The following is a 19,336-nucleotide window of genomic DNA, read 5'->3' as shown; positions in this document are numbered from 1 at the left end:
TTGGAGGAAAATGATTTATCAGAAGTTAGTAATGGTGTAACTTTTTCATGTAATGCTATCATAACTATCATGTATATCCCCTGAGGGTACATTTGATGATGATGATAAAAAAGTATATTGAGCTCCTTTAAGAATCCCTTCCATCTCTTGTCCATCCAGGTGTACATCAGATGTGGTGCACATGTATCCCCCTACATACTAAAAGAAGAATGCAAATTATGCATTAAATTCCTTCATCACAGAAAATCAGGCCTTTCTGACAATGCCTTTCAAACATGCTACAGAACTGACTGGAAGAGTCCCATTCTTTACATTGTACAGAAAAAAAAACTTCTATGAAAGCAAATTCAAAGAAGCTGACATGCCAATCCATCAATCCAGCTTAACAATAATGATGGCTTGAAAATCTCAAGGATTTGGGTGGCTCATGTGCAACCCAGGTAACATCTCAAAAAAGAACTCCAACAATTTTTTGAGCATAAATAACTTACATACTGGATACAGAAACTAAAAAGAACAAACTGATACTGAACCAGTGGTCCCCAGACCTCAAACAGCACTTAAAAATAACAGACCTATAGTATACTAACCCACAATTGATATAAAATATATTTTAAGTGTTTAATTATTACTGATTTTTTTATCTATAATTTTTTAAAAACTTATTTTATTATCTCGTGCCTTCCACTCACTAGGGGTCTGGACAGGGTCAACAGTTAACCAAAGGAGTTATGCTGTAGTTCACTATAGTGCATCATGATCACAGTAATTTGTATCTACATAATTCTACACAAAAGGAAAATGATCAGTAGAATAATTTTGATAATTACTTCTAGTAATTAGATCACTTTGCAAACATGTATCATCAAAGTGGAGATTCTATACCTGGATGATACACCATGGTGTAGATAGGAGCTGATGTAGAAATATAGACACAGATGAACTAGAGGTGCACAGGATATTACAAAACTTTGATATGAGTACATCTATCAGACTATATGTATGAGATATCAACTTCTGTATTATACTGCCTTTACCCAGGTTGTTTGTTAAGGTTTTAAGTACTGGAGGAACTTGTGTTGAATGAAGGCTTCATGAAGTAAAACAATATTGAGAAGGATCAAAAATACTATTTAATTCTTCCAATATTTCCTTTCAGTTACTTCACTTCAAGGAGTACAATATAAAACACACACAAAAGCAACAAAACTAAGTGAAACTCATTACACTGGCAATCATGACTAATGTCAATTTGCAGATCATGCCTTTATACACTCCACACAGAATCAATTCAGGGGGGGGGGGGGGGGAATGCACCAGCAAGTTCAAAATGGTAATGTTGTGTTCCCGTGTATTAAGGGAGGGAGGGTACCCCAAACACCCCAAAATCTACTCACAGTAGAAAAAGAATCTAATAACTGTTTATCATTTCTTGACATATTAGTCACCCACCTTTCAGATGGATCACTCTCTTTTTCTATTTACAGAAAGCCAACACATTCAGGAAGATACCTACATAAACAATCACATCATTATCATCCAGTCCAACAGTATGGCATTTTAAAAACCATTTAAAAAACCATTTGTTCCAATGATACAGCTCTGTCCACAGAACTCAAATATCTGCACCATACATTCTGGGCCAACGGCCAATTCTTACAAAACAGATAAAATACTACATAGCCCCCATTACTCCTCCCTTCATTAATACACAGGAATACAATGAATACAGTATTACCATTTCTGTTCCCTATGTCAGAGGTATATCAGAAAAGACAGCCGAAGTACTGATGAAACATGGCCTTTGCACCACATTCAAACCTCATGTTAAACTAGCAACTCTGATCAGCTCACCTAAGGATAAACTTCACCCTCTAGAACACCCTGGAGTGTATGAAGTTCCATGTGACTGTGACTTGGCCTGCTATGGGCAAACAGGAAGATCAGTTAACATCCGATTGGAAGAGCATAAAAAAATACATTTGCTACTATTACTATGGCAAGTCAGGACTGGCAGACCACACTTTGGACACCCTTTCACACAGGATTAGATGGAAGAAAGTAAATGTGCTATTTAGAAGTCGTTACAGATCTGAAAGATTATTTTTTGAGTCAGCCATGGCTTTGAAGAATTCTCCCAACCTGAACAAACATGGCTGCATTAATTTGCCAAAAATTTGGGAGACTGTTATATTAAGAGCAACTACCACAAAGTTGTAATGTTTTTTTTTTGTTGTTGTTGTTTTTTTTAAACAGCATTAGAAGGCACCAAAATAAGACTTTAGATCTTTTGTCCATTACAATTATATTCTTTAACTTACTCACTGTCATGTATGCAAGCTGTGTTGTACTCTGATGATGCTGATTTGAAATTCAGTAAAATAAAAGCAGTTAATAAAACATCTTTTGATAAAAATTGTTTAGTGATGTTAATACTGTTAAAAATAAGACTTGAATAACCATCAACACCTAAGCTTATCTAATATATTAGATTAACATATTCTATGTTTACAACTTTCATTGGATTCAAATAAAAAAAATTTCCTTGTAAGCACTACTCAAATCAAAAACGCTTTCTTACCTCTATGAAGATCTTTGATTACTGCACAAGACATGTTTGGAAATGGCATTTTGAGTCTTGAAAAATTTAAAGATCTTGCTAATCTCCCTTTCTGCACAACTTCAGGGCGCTACATTAAATAAATAAAAGTATGTGCATGTGTATAACAAATAGAACTCGGAAAACTACAGATTTTAAATCCCATGAATTTTTTTTAACCACATACCACATGCCTGAAGACAGCCAGCTGTTGTTGAAGCTGATAGTTGCTTATGGCCCCACTAGTAAATCCAATCTGTCTGGCAAGTTCACAAAGGCATCTATAAATTAAAAATAAATAAATAACAATTCTATTAATTCAAATACATAATGCAATCAGTAACATATACTTTAATTACATTTAAGTCCTGAAAATATTTCAGGTGCAAACTTTGTTTTGCTTACACTTGGATAAAGGATTAAACCGAGTATATAATTTCTTGGTATCTTTAATTTATTAATTACATTGAAATGCATCCTCTGCAATACACTTCTGATATATTACCTGTACTTCAGTCCTTAACCTCCATTCTCATCTCTCTTAACCTCCCTTACTCTCCTGCCAACGCTATTAGAATACCTAAGTGTGCTAAGGGTGATCTTCCTTTTTTTTCTCATTTTCATTTGTTCATTTCTTTTCTTTCATTTCTTGCAGTAGGAGTTTGCCTTCTCTTGCATGGTTATGGCCATATCCTTAATGGATTTTGCAGCAGAGTGGCAAGTTCATGCATATTAAGATAGTACAGGTTTATCCACCAAATTACTTTCACAGAGATGATGAATATATGAAAATTTACTCAAATCTACAGATATAAAGTAAGATAATAACTGATAATACCAATAAAAATGATATGCTGATAGCAGTGGAAGACTTCAATGCCAAAATAGATTAGTATTCTGAGCACAGAGGGAGTAATGGGGAAAATTTGGAATTTATGAAAGAAATGATAGGCAATAGATTCCTTGAATTTTTAAGATAATAACATTTTGTTTTCTGATATTTGGATGGATCACTGTTATTATTATTATTATTAACATTTGACCTTCATGAAGTCAAAGGACTCATCACTGGAGGTTTATACTCTCTCATGCGAAAAGATCATCAAACCATGCCTTAAACCCATTCACAGTTTCTGCACTTGCCCACTTTCCAGCAATGCATTCAAATCATAATCATTCTCCATGCAAAGAACTTGCTTCTTACTCTTCTTTTCGCACCCACCTTATACAGTTTCCAGAGATAGCCTCTAGTTCTACCCTTGCCACCTCTATTTTTTAAAAACTCCACTTTAATCTGGTAACAACACATATGTCTTGATCATATTCTCTCTTATTCTTCTTCTATTCACAAGTCTCTGGAATTTACATTTCCTCAATCTCTCCTTGTATCTGCCATTACAGAGACTTGTCACTGACAAAGTAAACCTTCTCTGTATCCTCTCCAGTACATCCTTATACCTATCAGAACCAGGCAACCAAATCTGTACACATCAGACAGTAGTCCATATGTGGCTTGATCAAAACCTTATACCTCTTTGCTTTTGCATGTCAATGTCCTCCTCATGATTGCCATACTGTGTTGTGATGTTCTTACAATTGCAGTGATGTGACCTCTAAATTTCAAGTCTCTGTCCTCCATCGATTCCAGATTTCTCATCTCCTCCCTCCTTCAAAATATCTCCATTACTTGTATACTCTGCATTCCAACCATGCCTAACAAATTTCAAGACCTTGCACACTACAACATTAAAGTGATAGCTTCACCCATTTGCCCACTCACATAGGCCATTGAGATTCTCCTGCAGAGCCACAAATCTGCTCCACTTCTAGTAGTCCTTCCCACCTTTGCATCATTGGCACAAACAGATGTACATTTCTAGTTAAGCTGGTCACAGTGTCGTTAAAGTACAAGTTAAACAATAATGATCATAAAACAGATCAATGTGGAGTTCCACTAGCGACCTTAGTCTGTTGGAATACCACTCCATACACAACCTACAGATACTTGTCTGACAGCCAATCAGCTATCCAACTGTTATCTAATCCCATTTGCTTCAATTTCGCTAAAAGATCAATGTGGAGTTCCATTAGCGACCTTAGTCTGTTGGAATATCACTCCATACACAACCTATAGATACTTGTCTGACAGCCAATCAGCTATCCAACTGTTATCTAATCCCATTTGCTTCAATTTCGCTACTACCTTGTCATGTGAAAGGCTATCAAAGGCCTTTTACTGTCTATGCATCTCCTTTATCAAGTCACCCTTGTTGTAATACATAAACAGATTGCTAAAGCATGACCTCCCTCTAACAAACCCATGCTGACCATCATGGATAATACTGTTGATAATAGTGGGTTGATAATACTACTATTATCAACCCACTTCTGAATCCTAATCCACACCAACTTATCTAACACTTTAACAACGACCACAGACACACACAGCTTGGTCTATAATTTCTAGCCACAGTTTTAACTCCTCCTCCTCCTCCTACCCTTTGTAAAGTTGAACACTTTTTCAAACCTTATATTCCTGTTGCAAGACTCGTACTAAACAGATGTTCCAAAGGTGCCATTAATTCCATAGAGCATTCCCTCAAGACATGCAGCAATATACTGTTAAGTCCTTTTGCCTTATTAACATTTTAATTTGTTTACTTAATTCCTCATATACTTCCTGCTCATTCACCATTAGTCCCTCCTCCATCATACCCTCTACATTCCAACTTTTAATGATGTTGCCTTCACAAGGATGAAATACATCGAAAAAAGGATAATTGGATATTTTATCTATATCCTCTGCACCCATTGGCCTGTGTCATCCAGCATCATGCTTTGATAGTCTTTTTTTTTTTTTTTTCTACTTGCCACATATCAAAAGGACTCATTAGTATTTGTCTTAAATTGAAAGAAAATTGGATTGGAAGAGGGCATTGTGGAAGCAACTTATGTTACCTCCACAGTACTAAATTATTCTTCCAGATTTCATACCTTTAATCTCTTCATTATTCAATTTTACATCTACCTTATTTAGCCATTTAACCTTTGGAATACACTCAGATGCTGCAGCTCTTATACAGCTCTTGATCAATGCCCAGGAATCATCTGTCTCCTTTCCACTCAAACTCCCAACTCCTCTCTCCATGCTATAATTCCCAATACTCTCCTAAGCTTTTCATAATCACCAACCTCGTAGTTCCCCATATACCCTTCTTTATAGATGTTCTCATATGATGACTGGCTACAACCCAGGTGATCACTTCATGGTCACTCTCTCACCAACTGGGAAGAGATTAGACACTCCATTCACAATCACATCCTTTGATGACATAACCAGAACTCTTAACCCTTGTGTACCTCCATTACATACCACCTATGATAGCTGTCCGTTAAGAACTCGAGTAACACATTCTCTTTATAACCTGACACTATCTCTTCGTTCAAATCAATTCCATTCCAATCACCCTTCATAGTTCACTAAGTCGAGTTGCCTATACATTTATCTCCACCTTCCACATCCCCTGGCCTGTAGCAATGCCCCACCAAACATCTCATTTTATAAAACCTCCACTTCACATCATACTGCTTCAAAACCACTGCCACTTTTTGACCCTTGTGTATGAACCTCACGCAGACATAATTCCCCTATGATCAGCAGTACATATCCCTCCCTTCTTGCCTTTCCTATCTTCGTGAAAAACATTATATCCTTTATTTTAGAAACCCCTGGCATTTGTAAATAAGCATAACAATTCATTTCTTGGTTTATAACCAGTCTTACTCATGCTGCTCCCCCACCACCACCCACTGTGACTTATCACTTTCTCCTGTCTGCTCACCATTTTTAAACAATTTTTTGCAAAAGTTAACACTAAAAATTTTGACAAAAAAAAAAAAAAAAAAAATTTGGTAAAAGTGAAGAACCTAAAAAATATTAAAGATGGAAATAGATGAGGGATTGCACAAATGAAAACAGATAAAACTTCAGGTAGAAATAATGCAACGATAGAGTTCTGGAAAGCATTATTGCCAGCCTGGATGGCTGAGTGGTTAGCGTATCTGCAACAGTGCAGATAAAATTCAAAGTCAGCTTTATGAAACAAATAGAATTGATAAACACGACACAGAAAAGTTAAAAAATAACCAAATAAGATTACATTACATTAGGAAAATTGAAGAAATAAATAGGACTGAAACAGATGAAACCGAAAAACCTCTGGAAAACAGGAAAAGAAATATTAATTAACTCAGCAAGGGAAACTGTAGGAATTTATAAGAGACCAAATAATAAATGGATAACATCTGAAATTTTAGAAAAATGTGAAGAAAAAAGAAAAGTAAAAACAAAAATAAACAGACATACCTCAGAAGAAAACAAGAAGAAATACAAACAACTCAAAAACGAAACTGATAAACTCTGCAGACAGGCTAAAGAAAACTGGTTAAACAAAAAAGCAGAAAAATAAACATATAAACACCATAACTCAAAAATATTACATAACACAATTAAAGAAATTACAAAAAACTTTTCACCACTACCTCTAACAATGATCAACCATCAGGACGAGGAAACAGGAAATCCAAATTACAAAAAACTTTTCACCACTACCTCTAACAATGATCAACCATCAGGACGAGGAAACAGGAAATCCAAATGTGATAAAGGCAATATGGATGGAACATTTTCAAGAAACCTTTAAGAATGAAAGCAATAACTACCTAGAAACAAAACCATTAAATCAGGAGAAATACCAAAAGATTAGAGAACAAATTATAATACCAATTTACAAGAAAGGTGATAAGAAAAATTATAACACTTACAGACCAATCACATTACTCCACCATGCTTACAAAATGTTTACAAGAGTATTACAGAACAGAATAAAGAGAACATATGAGATCATTCTCAGTGAAGAACAGGCAGGCTTCAGAAAGAATCACTCCACATTGGATCAGTTCTTCATAATACAAAGACTAGCAGAATTACACTGGGAACATAACAAAAATATCTATTACTGTTTTATCAATTTTAAACAGGCATTTGACTCAATAAATAGAATAACTTTATTAAGAATATTAAAACAGAAACAAATCGATGAAGATACCCTAGACTTCTTAGAAAAATATTACAGTCTCACAGAAGCAATAATTAAATTTAACAGTATAACAACAGATAAAATAAACATCAGTAAAGGAGTAGCCCAAGTATATCCAATCTCCCCATACCTTTTTAATATCTACCTAGAGCAGGGGGTTCTCAACCTTTTCCAGTAGCGTGCCACTATATTTAATTCAAGATATTAGATGTACCAGCAAGGCAGTGGCTCATGTACCACCAGTGGTACGCGTACTATAGGTTGAGAATCCCTGATCTAGAGGATATGGTTAGCAAAGCCTTGGATGGAGAAAAAGGGGTCAACCTGAATGGTTATAACCTTAATAATATAAAATATGCAGATGACATTGTAATGATAGCAGACACAAAAGAAAAAAATGGTGAACCTAATAACCAAACTAAACAATAAGGCTAAAGAATACAGCATGACTATAAATACGGACAAAACAAAAATTGGAAAAAATGAAGAAAAAGTAAATTTCACCTAAAACAGTTCAACTATTTAGGAACAGTAATAACAGAACACTTAGATACCTTGACCACTATTAAACATAGATTATCGACTGCATGGTCATCATTTAATAAGCTAGGTAAAATCTGGAAAAGTAATAAAATCTCCAAACTCTAAAAATAAAATTATATAATGCAATTATATTACCCACTGTGATAAATGCTTCAGAAACTTAGATACTCAAGAAGACAGAGATACAAAAACTGGAGGCTTTCGAGATGAAATGTCTCAGAAAAATAAATAAAACAAAATGGACAGAAAAGAAAACAAATGAAACTGTAAGAAAGACCTAAACTACACAGACTCATTAATAGCAAATATCAAAAGAAGACAACTTCAATAGTATGGACATGTCGAGAGAATGCCACCAAAAAAGGCTACCCAACCTCGCTCTATATGCAAGATTAGAAGAAACAAGAAAAAAAAAGGAAGACCAAGAACTAAATGGATAACATCGATAAAGGTCAACTCCGGATTACAAACCTATAGACAGCTCACCAGCCATGCAAGAAGCCGAGACTCTTGGAGATTGTTGTGTAAACATGGAAAACTCAACCCATCCCCGACAGAAAAGGGACAGTAAGTAAGTAATATGGGAAATATATGACTTCAGTAATAATGTTCATCTTTGGGATTGCTTACTTCCTAGGGAGCACAGAGGCTCTGCTCAGTGGTAGGTTTTTGCATGTCAATGAGTCGAGCCACTGCTGAATTTCCTGTCCTGGAATGATGAGTTTAGTAGCAGTCCTTTAGGGGCACACTCAGTGAGATTTAGAATTGTAGATCAGTTTTTAGAGAGATATCCCTGCACTTTAACATACCTCAAAGTCAGCAATGGGAAGAGAATTTTGATATTTATAATTAATGAATTAAAATACCATTTATGGAAGGTTAGGAAGAAACAGAGATTTAAAAACCAGCAATATGACATACAAATGCTTTATAATATTGTATTGTGGAAATTTCATTGTTCAGTCAGTTGATTTTTGTATTTAGAAAGAAGCATTCTAGGAGATATCAAATTTTTGGCTAGGTGGTGTAGACCACCCACACGTGCAATATTCACTAGGGAGAGATAAAGTTCTGTCTATTTTTACTATGAGAGGTTTTTAAATGGTTTCATCCTCTTAGTTCAATGTGGTCTTATGATTAATTGCAGGGACGTCTGGAGAGAAATCCCAGGCAGAGAAGACCAACCAAAGGCAGTTAATTCAGATAAGGCTAACTACCTGGGTATCAGCATCTTCGTGCTTTTGTTTTAATTGGTCTTTTGGTTGTTCATCTGCTTGTGACTAGTGGAAAAGAAAAACTGATAGCCTTTGGCTACATGATGATATAAAAGAACTGAAACCTTTTTCTCTATCTCTCATACTACTTATCTGTCTTTTCTTTCTCAGAATACTATCAGGCTCTCTTCCACCCCTATATTAACTACTCTAGGATTATGATGAACACATCTTCACTTTAACAATTCAATACAGTTGAAACCAGTGTGGGTAGTGGCCTTTCCCATAATACATAGCATTATATCCATCCAAAACGGTGTGAGTGCTTTGCATTAGGGGATACTAAGGCAATTGATATGAAGTCGTTAGCCTCTATGTACAAGTAGCCCATGGCTGTCCCAGGAGTCTACCAAGTACCCTGCTCATGCAATCAAGCCTACTACGGTCAAACAGGAAGAACTGTGAATATCCGCATCAGCGAACACAAACGATACGTCCGGAAATATCATTATGGGAAGTCGGGCCTAGCAGACCATGCTCTGGATACCCCTGCACACAGGATCAACTGAAAAAAACACAAAAGTACTACACAGAAACCCATATAAATCAGAGAGATTGTTCTTAGAGGCGACAGAAGCCCTAAAACACACTCCAAATCTCAACAAATATGGCTGTATTAACTTGCCGAAGATCTGGGAGACAGTCATATTAAGGAAAAACTAGCACTTTTCTAGGACTCTAGCAATATATGATAGCGTTTTTTTTTTTTTTTTTTTTTCTCCAGATAGAGGGCGCCAAAATCAGGACTCTAGTCGTTGTGTTGCTGCTACAATTTTGTTAATGTACACCATGTTGTTTTAGTCTCGCGTATTGTGACAAACAGTGTTTTTGTGCTCTGAAGATGCTGGTTATAATACCAGCGAAATATCAGCATCAAGTTAATAAATCAATTATTTACTTAGTTTCTGTGTTCTATTATACCGTTAAAATAATAAACAACAAGTAGCCCAGTTGCGAAGATATTTCATGTACAAACATTGTTTGCTTACACTTGGGTAAAGGATTAAACCAAGAATATAATTTCTTGCCATCTTTAATTTATGATGTTCATGGAAACCTACCTCAAGAGGATGGAAGATAGGAGGATGAAAACATTTTTTCCCATTCTCTATTGAATTAACATTATTAACCCATTTTCCATATCCATTTTCTTCTTCCACCATTCATTTAAGAGTGAACAAGCGATACATTTTTAGGAGATCAGTATATTATGGAAGGTAGAAAGAATGTTTTTTAATACAACATTGTTATTATTATTATATGGGGTATCTCCATCGAATCCAAGTACTCATTGAGGGAAATCCGCACTAACCATTATTCGCACTGTGCTAATCATACCTCTAACTATAGAATAACACATATGCCATATATGTGTTATTATTATGTAATAATAACTTTTTTATTGTGTAAATATTTATTATGTAAATAAATGTAGACATCATCAGTACAATTATCTACGGTAACAACAATAGGGATTGAATTCAAAAAACAGTAGCATGCATACTTAAATTGGAATCCCTCTACGTATACAGTCATGTGTTCATGGATTAAACCTAATGGGCTGAATTTGAAACTAATTAAATTAAAATATAATAGATAAATTTATTTAATACAATTGAGGATAACAATTTTCCAAACTTTTGTAATAGTGAGACAGTCATTCCGATTAAGATTAGGTGTATTAAGTATGAATTCAGCACTTTCTTTACATAAACATTCATGTTTAGATATGGAGCTATGGAGCAGCTTAGTATTTTCCCACTTGATCCTGTGGTTAGCATTTTCATATCCATGTTGTGCAAGGTTTGATTTGTGAGATGTGATAAGACAGTGTGGTCTTGATGTTCAGAGATATGTTTATTTATAGATCTTCCTATTCGTCCATAGTAAGACAAACCACACAAACATGGCACTTTGTCTATGCCAGGTAGCATCATTGGTGAGAGCTTGTCTTTTGGAGACAGTAGCAAGTTGTGAATTTGGTTGATGGGTTTATATTAGCAAATATTACCACCATCTACCGCCCACCAACACCACTAGTATTTTCACAGACAATCACAAATATCCATGCTTTTAAAGACAGACTTACATTCAACAAAACCTCATTTGTTTCCAATAAAAAGAAATATAATTTAATTTAAAAAAAATTAACTGGCTTCAACAAGAAAAATCAAAACAAGAACAATATCTAGAGCACTCAAAATTCGTAATTAAATCTCAAAATTATTATTATTATTATTATGTGACATCTCCAAGGAGTCCAAAGATTCATCAAGGGAGGACACCTACTCCATAGCTCTCTGTCTACATCACTCAATCCAACTACAAGCTGCAACTACATCAACGCCATCTATCGCCCACCACCACCACTATTATTTTCACAGACAATCACAAACATCCAAGCCCACAGCAGGATTCGAACCTGCAGCCTTTTGGCTGGAGAGCAGATATGTTAACCACTCGGCCAATTAGGCCAGCAAAAGGCTCATCGAGGGAGGGTACCTACTCGACAGCTCTGCCTCCACCACTCAATCCGCCAACTACAACACCATCTACTGCCCACAACTACTACCACTAGTATTTATACAGACAATCACAAACATCCATGCCCATGTTAATATCCCTTAAAGAATTACATGAGATGAATACATAAGAAAAATAAACGCCCTATTAGAAGACTCCAACATCAACATAGCCTCAGACCAGGATCCCACATGACATATACATCATAATATTAATGACTTGATCAAAAAGTTAATTAGCCAGAAGAATTTAAAAAAGCTGTAATATTGAAACATACTTTAGTTCCAAGAATTTATGGAGCATCAAAAATCGACAAAAAAAGGATATTCCATTATGGTCAACTATAGCTGGGAAAGATTCCCCAACCTCAAACTTGGTGAAGTAGCTATCAAAACCTAGTAGTTCCACACATAGGAAAGACAGAATCATATGTGAAGAATAGTTGACATTTTTTGAAAGGGAATAATATAGAGCCTTCAGACATGTAATAAGTTTAGATGTAGTCAATATTTTCACCAATGTGCTTATGAATGAGGCAGTGGATCTACTTCAAAAGCTTTTCCCACCAGACAGTCAGACTATTCTAACAGTATATGGAAAACACTTTCTTCAAGTTTCAGTATAAATGGTGGGAACAATAAGAAGGACTTGCAATGGATTCTCCCCATAACATCCTAGCCAATCTCTTTATGGAAAATTTCGAAATTAATGATAATGAAAACTATCACGAGAAACTAAAAATTTGGTTACATTAAAGTGATATTTTCGTTGTTTGTCAGGAAAACAGATGACTTAATTCAATTTAAAGATTATCTGAACAGTTTGCAGCCAAACATAAAATTCACTCATGAACTGGAAGATTGCAAAAAATTATCATTCCATGATATTCTTTTCAAAATAAATAAAGAAAAAAAAAAATTGACCTTTTCAGTATACAGAAAACCCATCATCCTTTACAAAAAAAATAGGCATGATAATAAATAAAATAATAATGATAATAATAATAAAATTAAGAACCTCGCAACCTGAGGCATACTGTCACTCTCAATGGATACAAACCCAAGACATTTTATTACACGTTTCACATTTCCTTTACATGAACAAGATACACATTACTTTATGTCGAGAATGTTATAGACAAAGTTGCAACGTTGCTCCGTGGCGTTTTGGCCATGGTATAAAATCTCCAGATTCTTACATCCACCAAAACATCTACATCATCCAATGAAACAACAGGCATTTATGAGATTCATTGCTCTTGTAACAATGGCTATGTAGGCCATATGGGAAGGTATGGGGATATTCACATGTCTGAACACATAAAAGATATAGGGGAAAAAAAATAAAGACAGCACAAATAAAGTTTTGCATCCCATACAACAAAAAGGCCATCAAATAGTTTGGCAAGAAACAAAAATGCCATATAATTATAATTATTATTATTAAGGGCAACTCCAAGGAGTCCTTAGACTCATCGAGGGAAGCCCTAAACATTATGTCAAGAACTATTCAGCATTTACACAGTATCTATCATACTTTGCTTTGAACTCATTCACAGTCATGGCACCTGCACAGACTCTGTGCGGGTGCCATGTAACACCCTTACTAACCACACTCTCTTGCTCAGTTTCCATGGATGGCCCCTAGTTCTCCCACCACTACACCTGTTCTGAAAATTTTCCTCTAAATTAATCTTGTAAAAACCCCTCAGTAATTTCAATGTCTCAATCATATCACCCCTTTTTCCACCTATCAGACAGTTTCTGTAACCCACAAAACTTCAACCTGTTCTAGTAAGGTTCATTCCATAGACATGCTACCATCTTGGTCATTCACCTCTGGATCCTATCCATTGCCTCCTCATCATCAAGAAACACTGGTGCCCATATCTACACACAGTAGTCAAGATGGTAGCTTATCAAAGCTCAATAAAGAGGAATAATAATCTGCTTGTCTCTGCTCAATAAAGTATTCTTCAGTAACCAAGTGATCTGATGAGCAGCTTTAGCCACTTTTGTTATGTGCCCCCTAAACTCCAACTCCCTATCCACTAACACTCCCAAGTCTCTGGCTTCGTCAATTTCCTGGAGTATGGGTTCCACCAATGTGGTAAACTGCTGATAATCTTTGCACCCCAAATGAATAACCTTACTTTACCACATTAAACTGACATCCATTCTCCTTAGCCCAGTCTGCCAATCTATCCAAATCATCCTGGCTTTGACATCATGTGTTAACTATTGCTCTACCTAACTGTACATCATCGGCAAATAAGTGAACAGTGACTCTCGAATCCTTTCCTATATCATTAATGAACAAATTAAATAGCAGTAGTCCAAGAACAGAACCCTGTGGCACACTGCTAATCACAGGTCTTCTTTTGGACTCTACTCCTGAATAAACTACTCTGTGATATCTATCCATTAACCACGCTCTTATCCATATCACCAACACTATTTCCATCATGTGCTGCAATTAACTCATTAGAATTCCATGTGGTATCCTGTGAAAGGCCTTTGCAAAGTCCGCAGTATCACTGTAAACCCATTTATCCTTATCCAATTCAGCTGTCACTGTATTATAAAATGTGAGCAAGTTACTAAGGCATGATCTACCCTTCACAAAACCATGATACCCCCATACATTATCCTATTTCCATCTATCCATTCCTGTATTTTGCTCTTGACCAACTTCTCCAATACTTTGACAACGACTCCTGATATGCCGATTGGTCGGTAATTTGCCACAGCAGTCTTAGAGCCTGTTTTATGCAATGGAACTGATTTCCCCTCTTTCCACCCCTCAGAACTAACTCAGAGCTGAGACTTAGATTAAAAAATATGGTCAAGGGTACTGACAATTACTTTGCCACTTTATGTAAAACTCGAGCTGGTATACCATCCAATATCACAGCTGTATTCACATTAAGGTTCTATAACATGCTATTCACCTCCATTTCATTCACTCCAGTTCCCATATAGGCTATCAGTTCCCTCATTCCTGCAATGTCACGGCCTGAATGATATAATCTTGCAAAGTGTTCACTTAGTAATTCTACTATTTCGACTGATTCAGTTACCTTCCTACCATCGGCATTCCTTAAAATCATTCTGCTGTATACATTTTTTTATTTTACTTGTAGCATATTGAAAGAAGTGCCAACCAAAGGTTAGGAAGAGTCAACTAAGACCAAAAATTCCTCCTGCTTGTTCCTAATGCTGCTAGCATTAGTGTACATAAAGTGCAAAAGCCTCTTAGGCCCACCCCTATCTTGATGCTTAATACAAACTAACCCATTCTGGTTTGTTACCACTGGTACTAACTCAGGCATATTATACACATTCTTACAACCAGCCGCCTCACTGATGTCTGCATATTGACTCAACAGCTTACCAACCCCCCCCCCAACAAAAAAAGCTCAAGTTTCCCTGATTCTACACATCCACTATCACTTCACTCAACAACAAATTTTCCAGTCTCCAAACACCAAATCCATTCAGATGTAAACGATCCTTCTTGTATAAGTCCTTTTGTCCATCTCACTCCACTCCACACCACTCATTCTGCATAACCTACATATCGAGTCATTTGCTATTATGGATCTCCTTCTCAGCTCTACTCTGTCATACCATGCCAACAAACTCACTATCTTAACTCTCTCACTCTTTTCTTTTACTACTTCCAGTAATTCTTTCATGTCCTCTCTCATGCCATACTTTTATCCTTTTAAATCATTTGTTCCAGTCACAATGATCATTTCTTTCACCCAACGCTTTTGAGTTCGAATAGTCTCATTAACATTTGGTTAGTGAGGTTTGTGTAACTTGGTTTTGTGTAACTCAAAGGGCTACATGGTGTGAAGTGTTTTCAGAGAGCTCCTGAAAGCTAAGTAAAATTTTGAGTGAAAATTGGAATATTGGTTTAAATCTTAACGTAGTACTGTTTATTTTTGGTAGCTTGTTGTGTCTGTGTGATTTTGGTGTGAATTCCATTTTATTTAACTTAGTATTTTAAAGATACGTTTCATAGAATAGCACATGGCACCAATGCAACGAAAAATAATGGCATCCAAAAATACGATGCCATTGTTCAAAAACTTTAATGTGAGGGAGTTTGTCCAGTGTGATATGTGTGGGATGTATGCTTTCCCGAAAGAGGCTGGAGTTTGGATGGAAAGTGACAGTGGTGGGAGACTGTGCAGAAAGTGTAAGGAAAGGTGAGAAATTGAAGTATGTGTCAGGTCATGAGATTGTTGTTGTTGTGGTGGAAGAAAGCCAGAATGTGAGTGAAAATAGTGGCCTGATAGGGAATTGCGATGTTGTACAAGATGGCAATGAGAGCGGTGATCAAAGAGAGAGTGAAAGCAACTATACAGAGAGAGAGAGAAAATGGTTTAAATGATGAAAAAATGAGGAATTATTTGAAAAGAGTGAGATCGAGCGGTTACGTGGAGTGATACACAATGCACAGCGGCAGTTGGAGCACCTGCAAAACTCTTTCCAGAATGCCTCGGCTAACAGAAATAAGCAAGTGTTTGAAAAGAAAAATAAGCGTAAGAGTGGGAGAGTTTCAGAAATGAAGGAAAGAGTGTTGTACGGTGACTCATTATTAAGAGTTGTGACAGATGGGAGTTTAATTAAATCGTACTTACCGGATGCAAAATTTAAGGATGTAAGTCAGAGTATTAGAGCGCAAAAACAGAGTGTGAAAGAACTGAAAGTTGTGGTGGATACGAATGAATTGAAAGGAGATAAATTTTTTATGAGAGAGGACTTCAAAATATTGTTAAAGGTAGCGAAAGAAAAGAGTGACAGAGTTAAGATGGTGAGTCTGTTGCCACGGTACGACAGAGAGGAGTTTAGAAGGAGGGCCATAATCTCAAATGACTTTATGCGCAGGTAATGCAGATGGTGTGGTGTGGAATTCGTGGACGTGTGGAATGAGTTTGATGGGAAAAAGGATTTATACATGATGGATGGCCTGCATTTGAATGGATTTGGTGTGCAGAGACCGGAAAAAGTGTTGCTGAATGAAGTAAAAATGGATGTGCAGAACCAGGGAAACTAGAACTACCAAGGAGGGGGGGGGGGGTGGATATACGGATATCAGTAAGACAGTTGAGTGTAAGAATGTATATTGCATACCCGAGCCAGTACTAAGGACAAGTAATCGGAATGGGATAGTCAGAATAATGCATCAAGATAGGGGTAAGACAAAGGGACCTATGCATTTCATGTACACTAATGCCAAGAGTATTAGGAACAAGAAGGAAGAATTTTTGGCCTTGGTTGGCTCTTCCTGGCCACAGGTTATTGGCATTAGTGAAACATGGCTGACGGAAGATGATATGGTTAGTGGGATAGAATGTGTAAGTTATAGTGTGTTTAGGAGGGACATAGAGAATAAAATGGGTGGAGGAGTATTATTGATGATAGCTGATGAACTGCAGCCAAGGAGAACTGAAGTTGTATTGCAGGGTAGTGAAAAGAGCTCATTTGAGGCTATCTGGTGTGAGATTGAGACTGGCAGAACAAACTATACAGTTGGGTGCTGCTATAGACCAGGTGATGGAATAGATGGTGGAGATAGTATGCATAAACTTCTTCTTCTGCAGCTTTTCCCACTTAAGTAGGGTCGCTGTTTGTGGTGAGTCTCCTCCACAACTTCCTGTCTTGGGCTGTAGCCACATCCAAGTTCTTCATCCTCAAGTCCTCCTCCACCATCTCTCTCCATCTCTTCTTTGGCCATCTGCGCTTCCTCTTCCCCTGCACATCCATCTGCATGACCTTTCTTTCCACATACTCTTCCTCCTTGCTCATCACATGACCAAACCATCTCAACCTTGCCTACTGTATCTTTGCTCCCAAGTTCGTAACTTTCACCGTTCGCCTTATATAGTCATTTCTCAAATGATCCTTTCTGGTCACACCGCACATCCACCTAAGCATTCTCATCTCTGCTACCTCCATCCTGCTGATTCTATTTTTCCTCAGGGCCACAGTTTCCAAAGTATACGTCATAACTGGTCTCACTAGTCCTGTAGATTTTGCCTTTTCATTTGATCGGCACCATCTTATCACATAGCACTCCAACCATCTCTCTCCAGTTCCTCCATCCTGCTTGTATCCTGCATCCCACTTCCTTCTCAGCCTCACCATCCTCTTTCATTGTTGAACTTAAGTATCTAAAGTCACTGACCTTCCTGATGACATTTCCTCCCAGCTCCAGATCTGTCTCATGGCTGCCATCCACTTTGCAACACATATACTCGGTCTTACTTCTGCTCAGTCTCATACCACTCTCTTCCAGTACTTTCCTCCAACTGTCCAGTTTGGCTGCCACTTCTTCTCTTGATTCTGCACACAGCTCGATGTCATCTGCATACAACATAGCCCAAGGCACGTCTTCTCATACTTCCTCCGTCACCACCTTCATCACAATATTAAACAGAAATGGACTTAATGCTGACCCTTGATGCAAGTCAACTGTCACTGGAAAACTTTCTGTCTCTCCCAAGCAGGTTTGAACTCTTGTCTTCACATTTCTGTACATCTCCTGCACCAACCTGATATATTTCTCCGGTACCTTCTTCTCCCTTAGACACCTCCAGACTTCTTGCCTTGGCACTCTATCATACCCCTTCTCCAGATCAATAAATACCAGATGTAGCTCTCATTGCTTCTCTCGAAATTTTTCCATTATCTGTCGTACCCCAAAGATAGCATCTGTCGTTGATCGAACAGGCATGAAGCCAAATTGCTCTTTTGCAATCTCCGCCTCCTTCTTCATTCTTCCATCAAGAACCCTCTCTAGGATTTTCATTATGTGGGACATCAACTTTATTCTTCCGTAATTCTTACAGTCTTGTGCATCCCCTTTACTCTTGTAGATGGAGACAAGAGTACTTTCCCTCCATTCCCTGGGTATATTTTCCTGTTGACAAACTTTTATTAACAGGTCCCATAGCTGGTTAATTCCTTCTTCCCCCAGTGCCTTCCATACCTCCACTGGGATCCTGTCAGGGCCCACTGATTTTCCATTCTTCATCCTCTTTATGGCTTCCTTCACTTCTACTCTACTAATGTTCTGCACCATCCCCTCACAAGGCTCCCCATCATCTCTGCGAGTCCTTACATTTTCTTCATTCAAAACCCCTTCAAAGTATATTCTCCATCTGTTTCTTATATCCACATCCCTCCTTAATACCCTTCCTCCAGAGTCTTTGATCTGCCTCACATGTACGATGTCCTTTGATGCCTTATTTCTACATTTTGCCAATTGATAAATCTTTCTCTGTC

At 37.1% G+C, this 19,336-nt stretch overlaps 1 protein-coding gene across 1 annotated transcript in view; it reads right to left on the bottom strand.

The window, feature by feature from the left end:
• l(2)k05819 (transmembrane protein 94-like protein l(2)k05819) overlaps positions 1 to 19,336 on the bottom strand; it is a 740,582-nt gene that overhangs the window by 475,205 nt on the left and 246,041 nt on the right. The window contains exons 9-10 of the mRNA XM_090398052.1: positions 2,787 to 2,880; positions 2,582 to 2,690 (exon numbers count right to left, since the gene is read on the bottom strand). Coding sequence (XP_090254178.1) covers positions 2,582 to 2,690; positions 2,787 to 2,880 — 203 coding nt within the window. The remainder of the gene's footprint in view (positions 1 to 2,581; positions 2,691 to 2,786; positions 2,881 to 19,336) is intronic.

This window comes from Typopeltis vanoorti, chromosome 9 (assembly GCF_054136105.1).
Source record: "Typopeltis vanoorti isolate ZY-2024b chromosome 9, IOZ_Tvanoo_1.0, whole genome shotgun sequence".
NCBI lineage: Eukaryota > Metazoa > Arthropoda > Arachnida > Uropygi > Thelyphonidae > Typopeltis > Typopeltis vanoorti.
The sequence above is the reverse complement of the archived record's forward strand: the minus strand, read 5'-3'. Positions and strand labels throughout refer to the sequence as shown.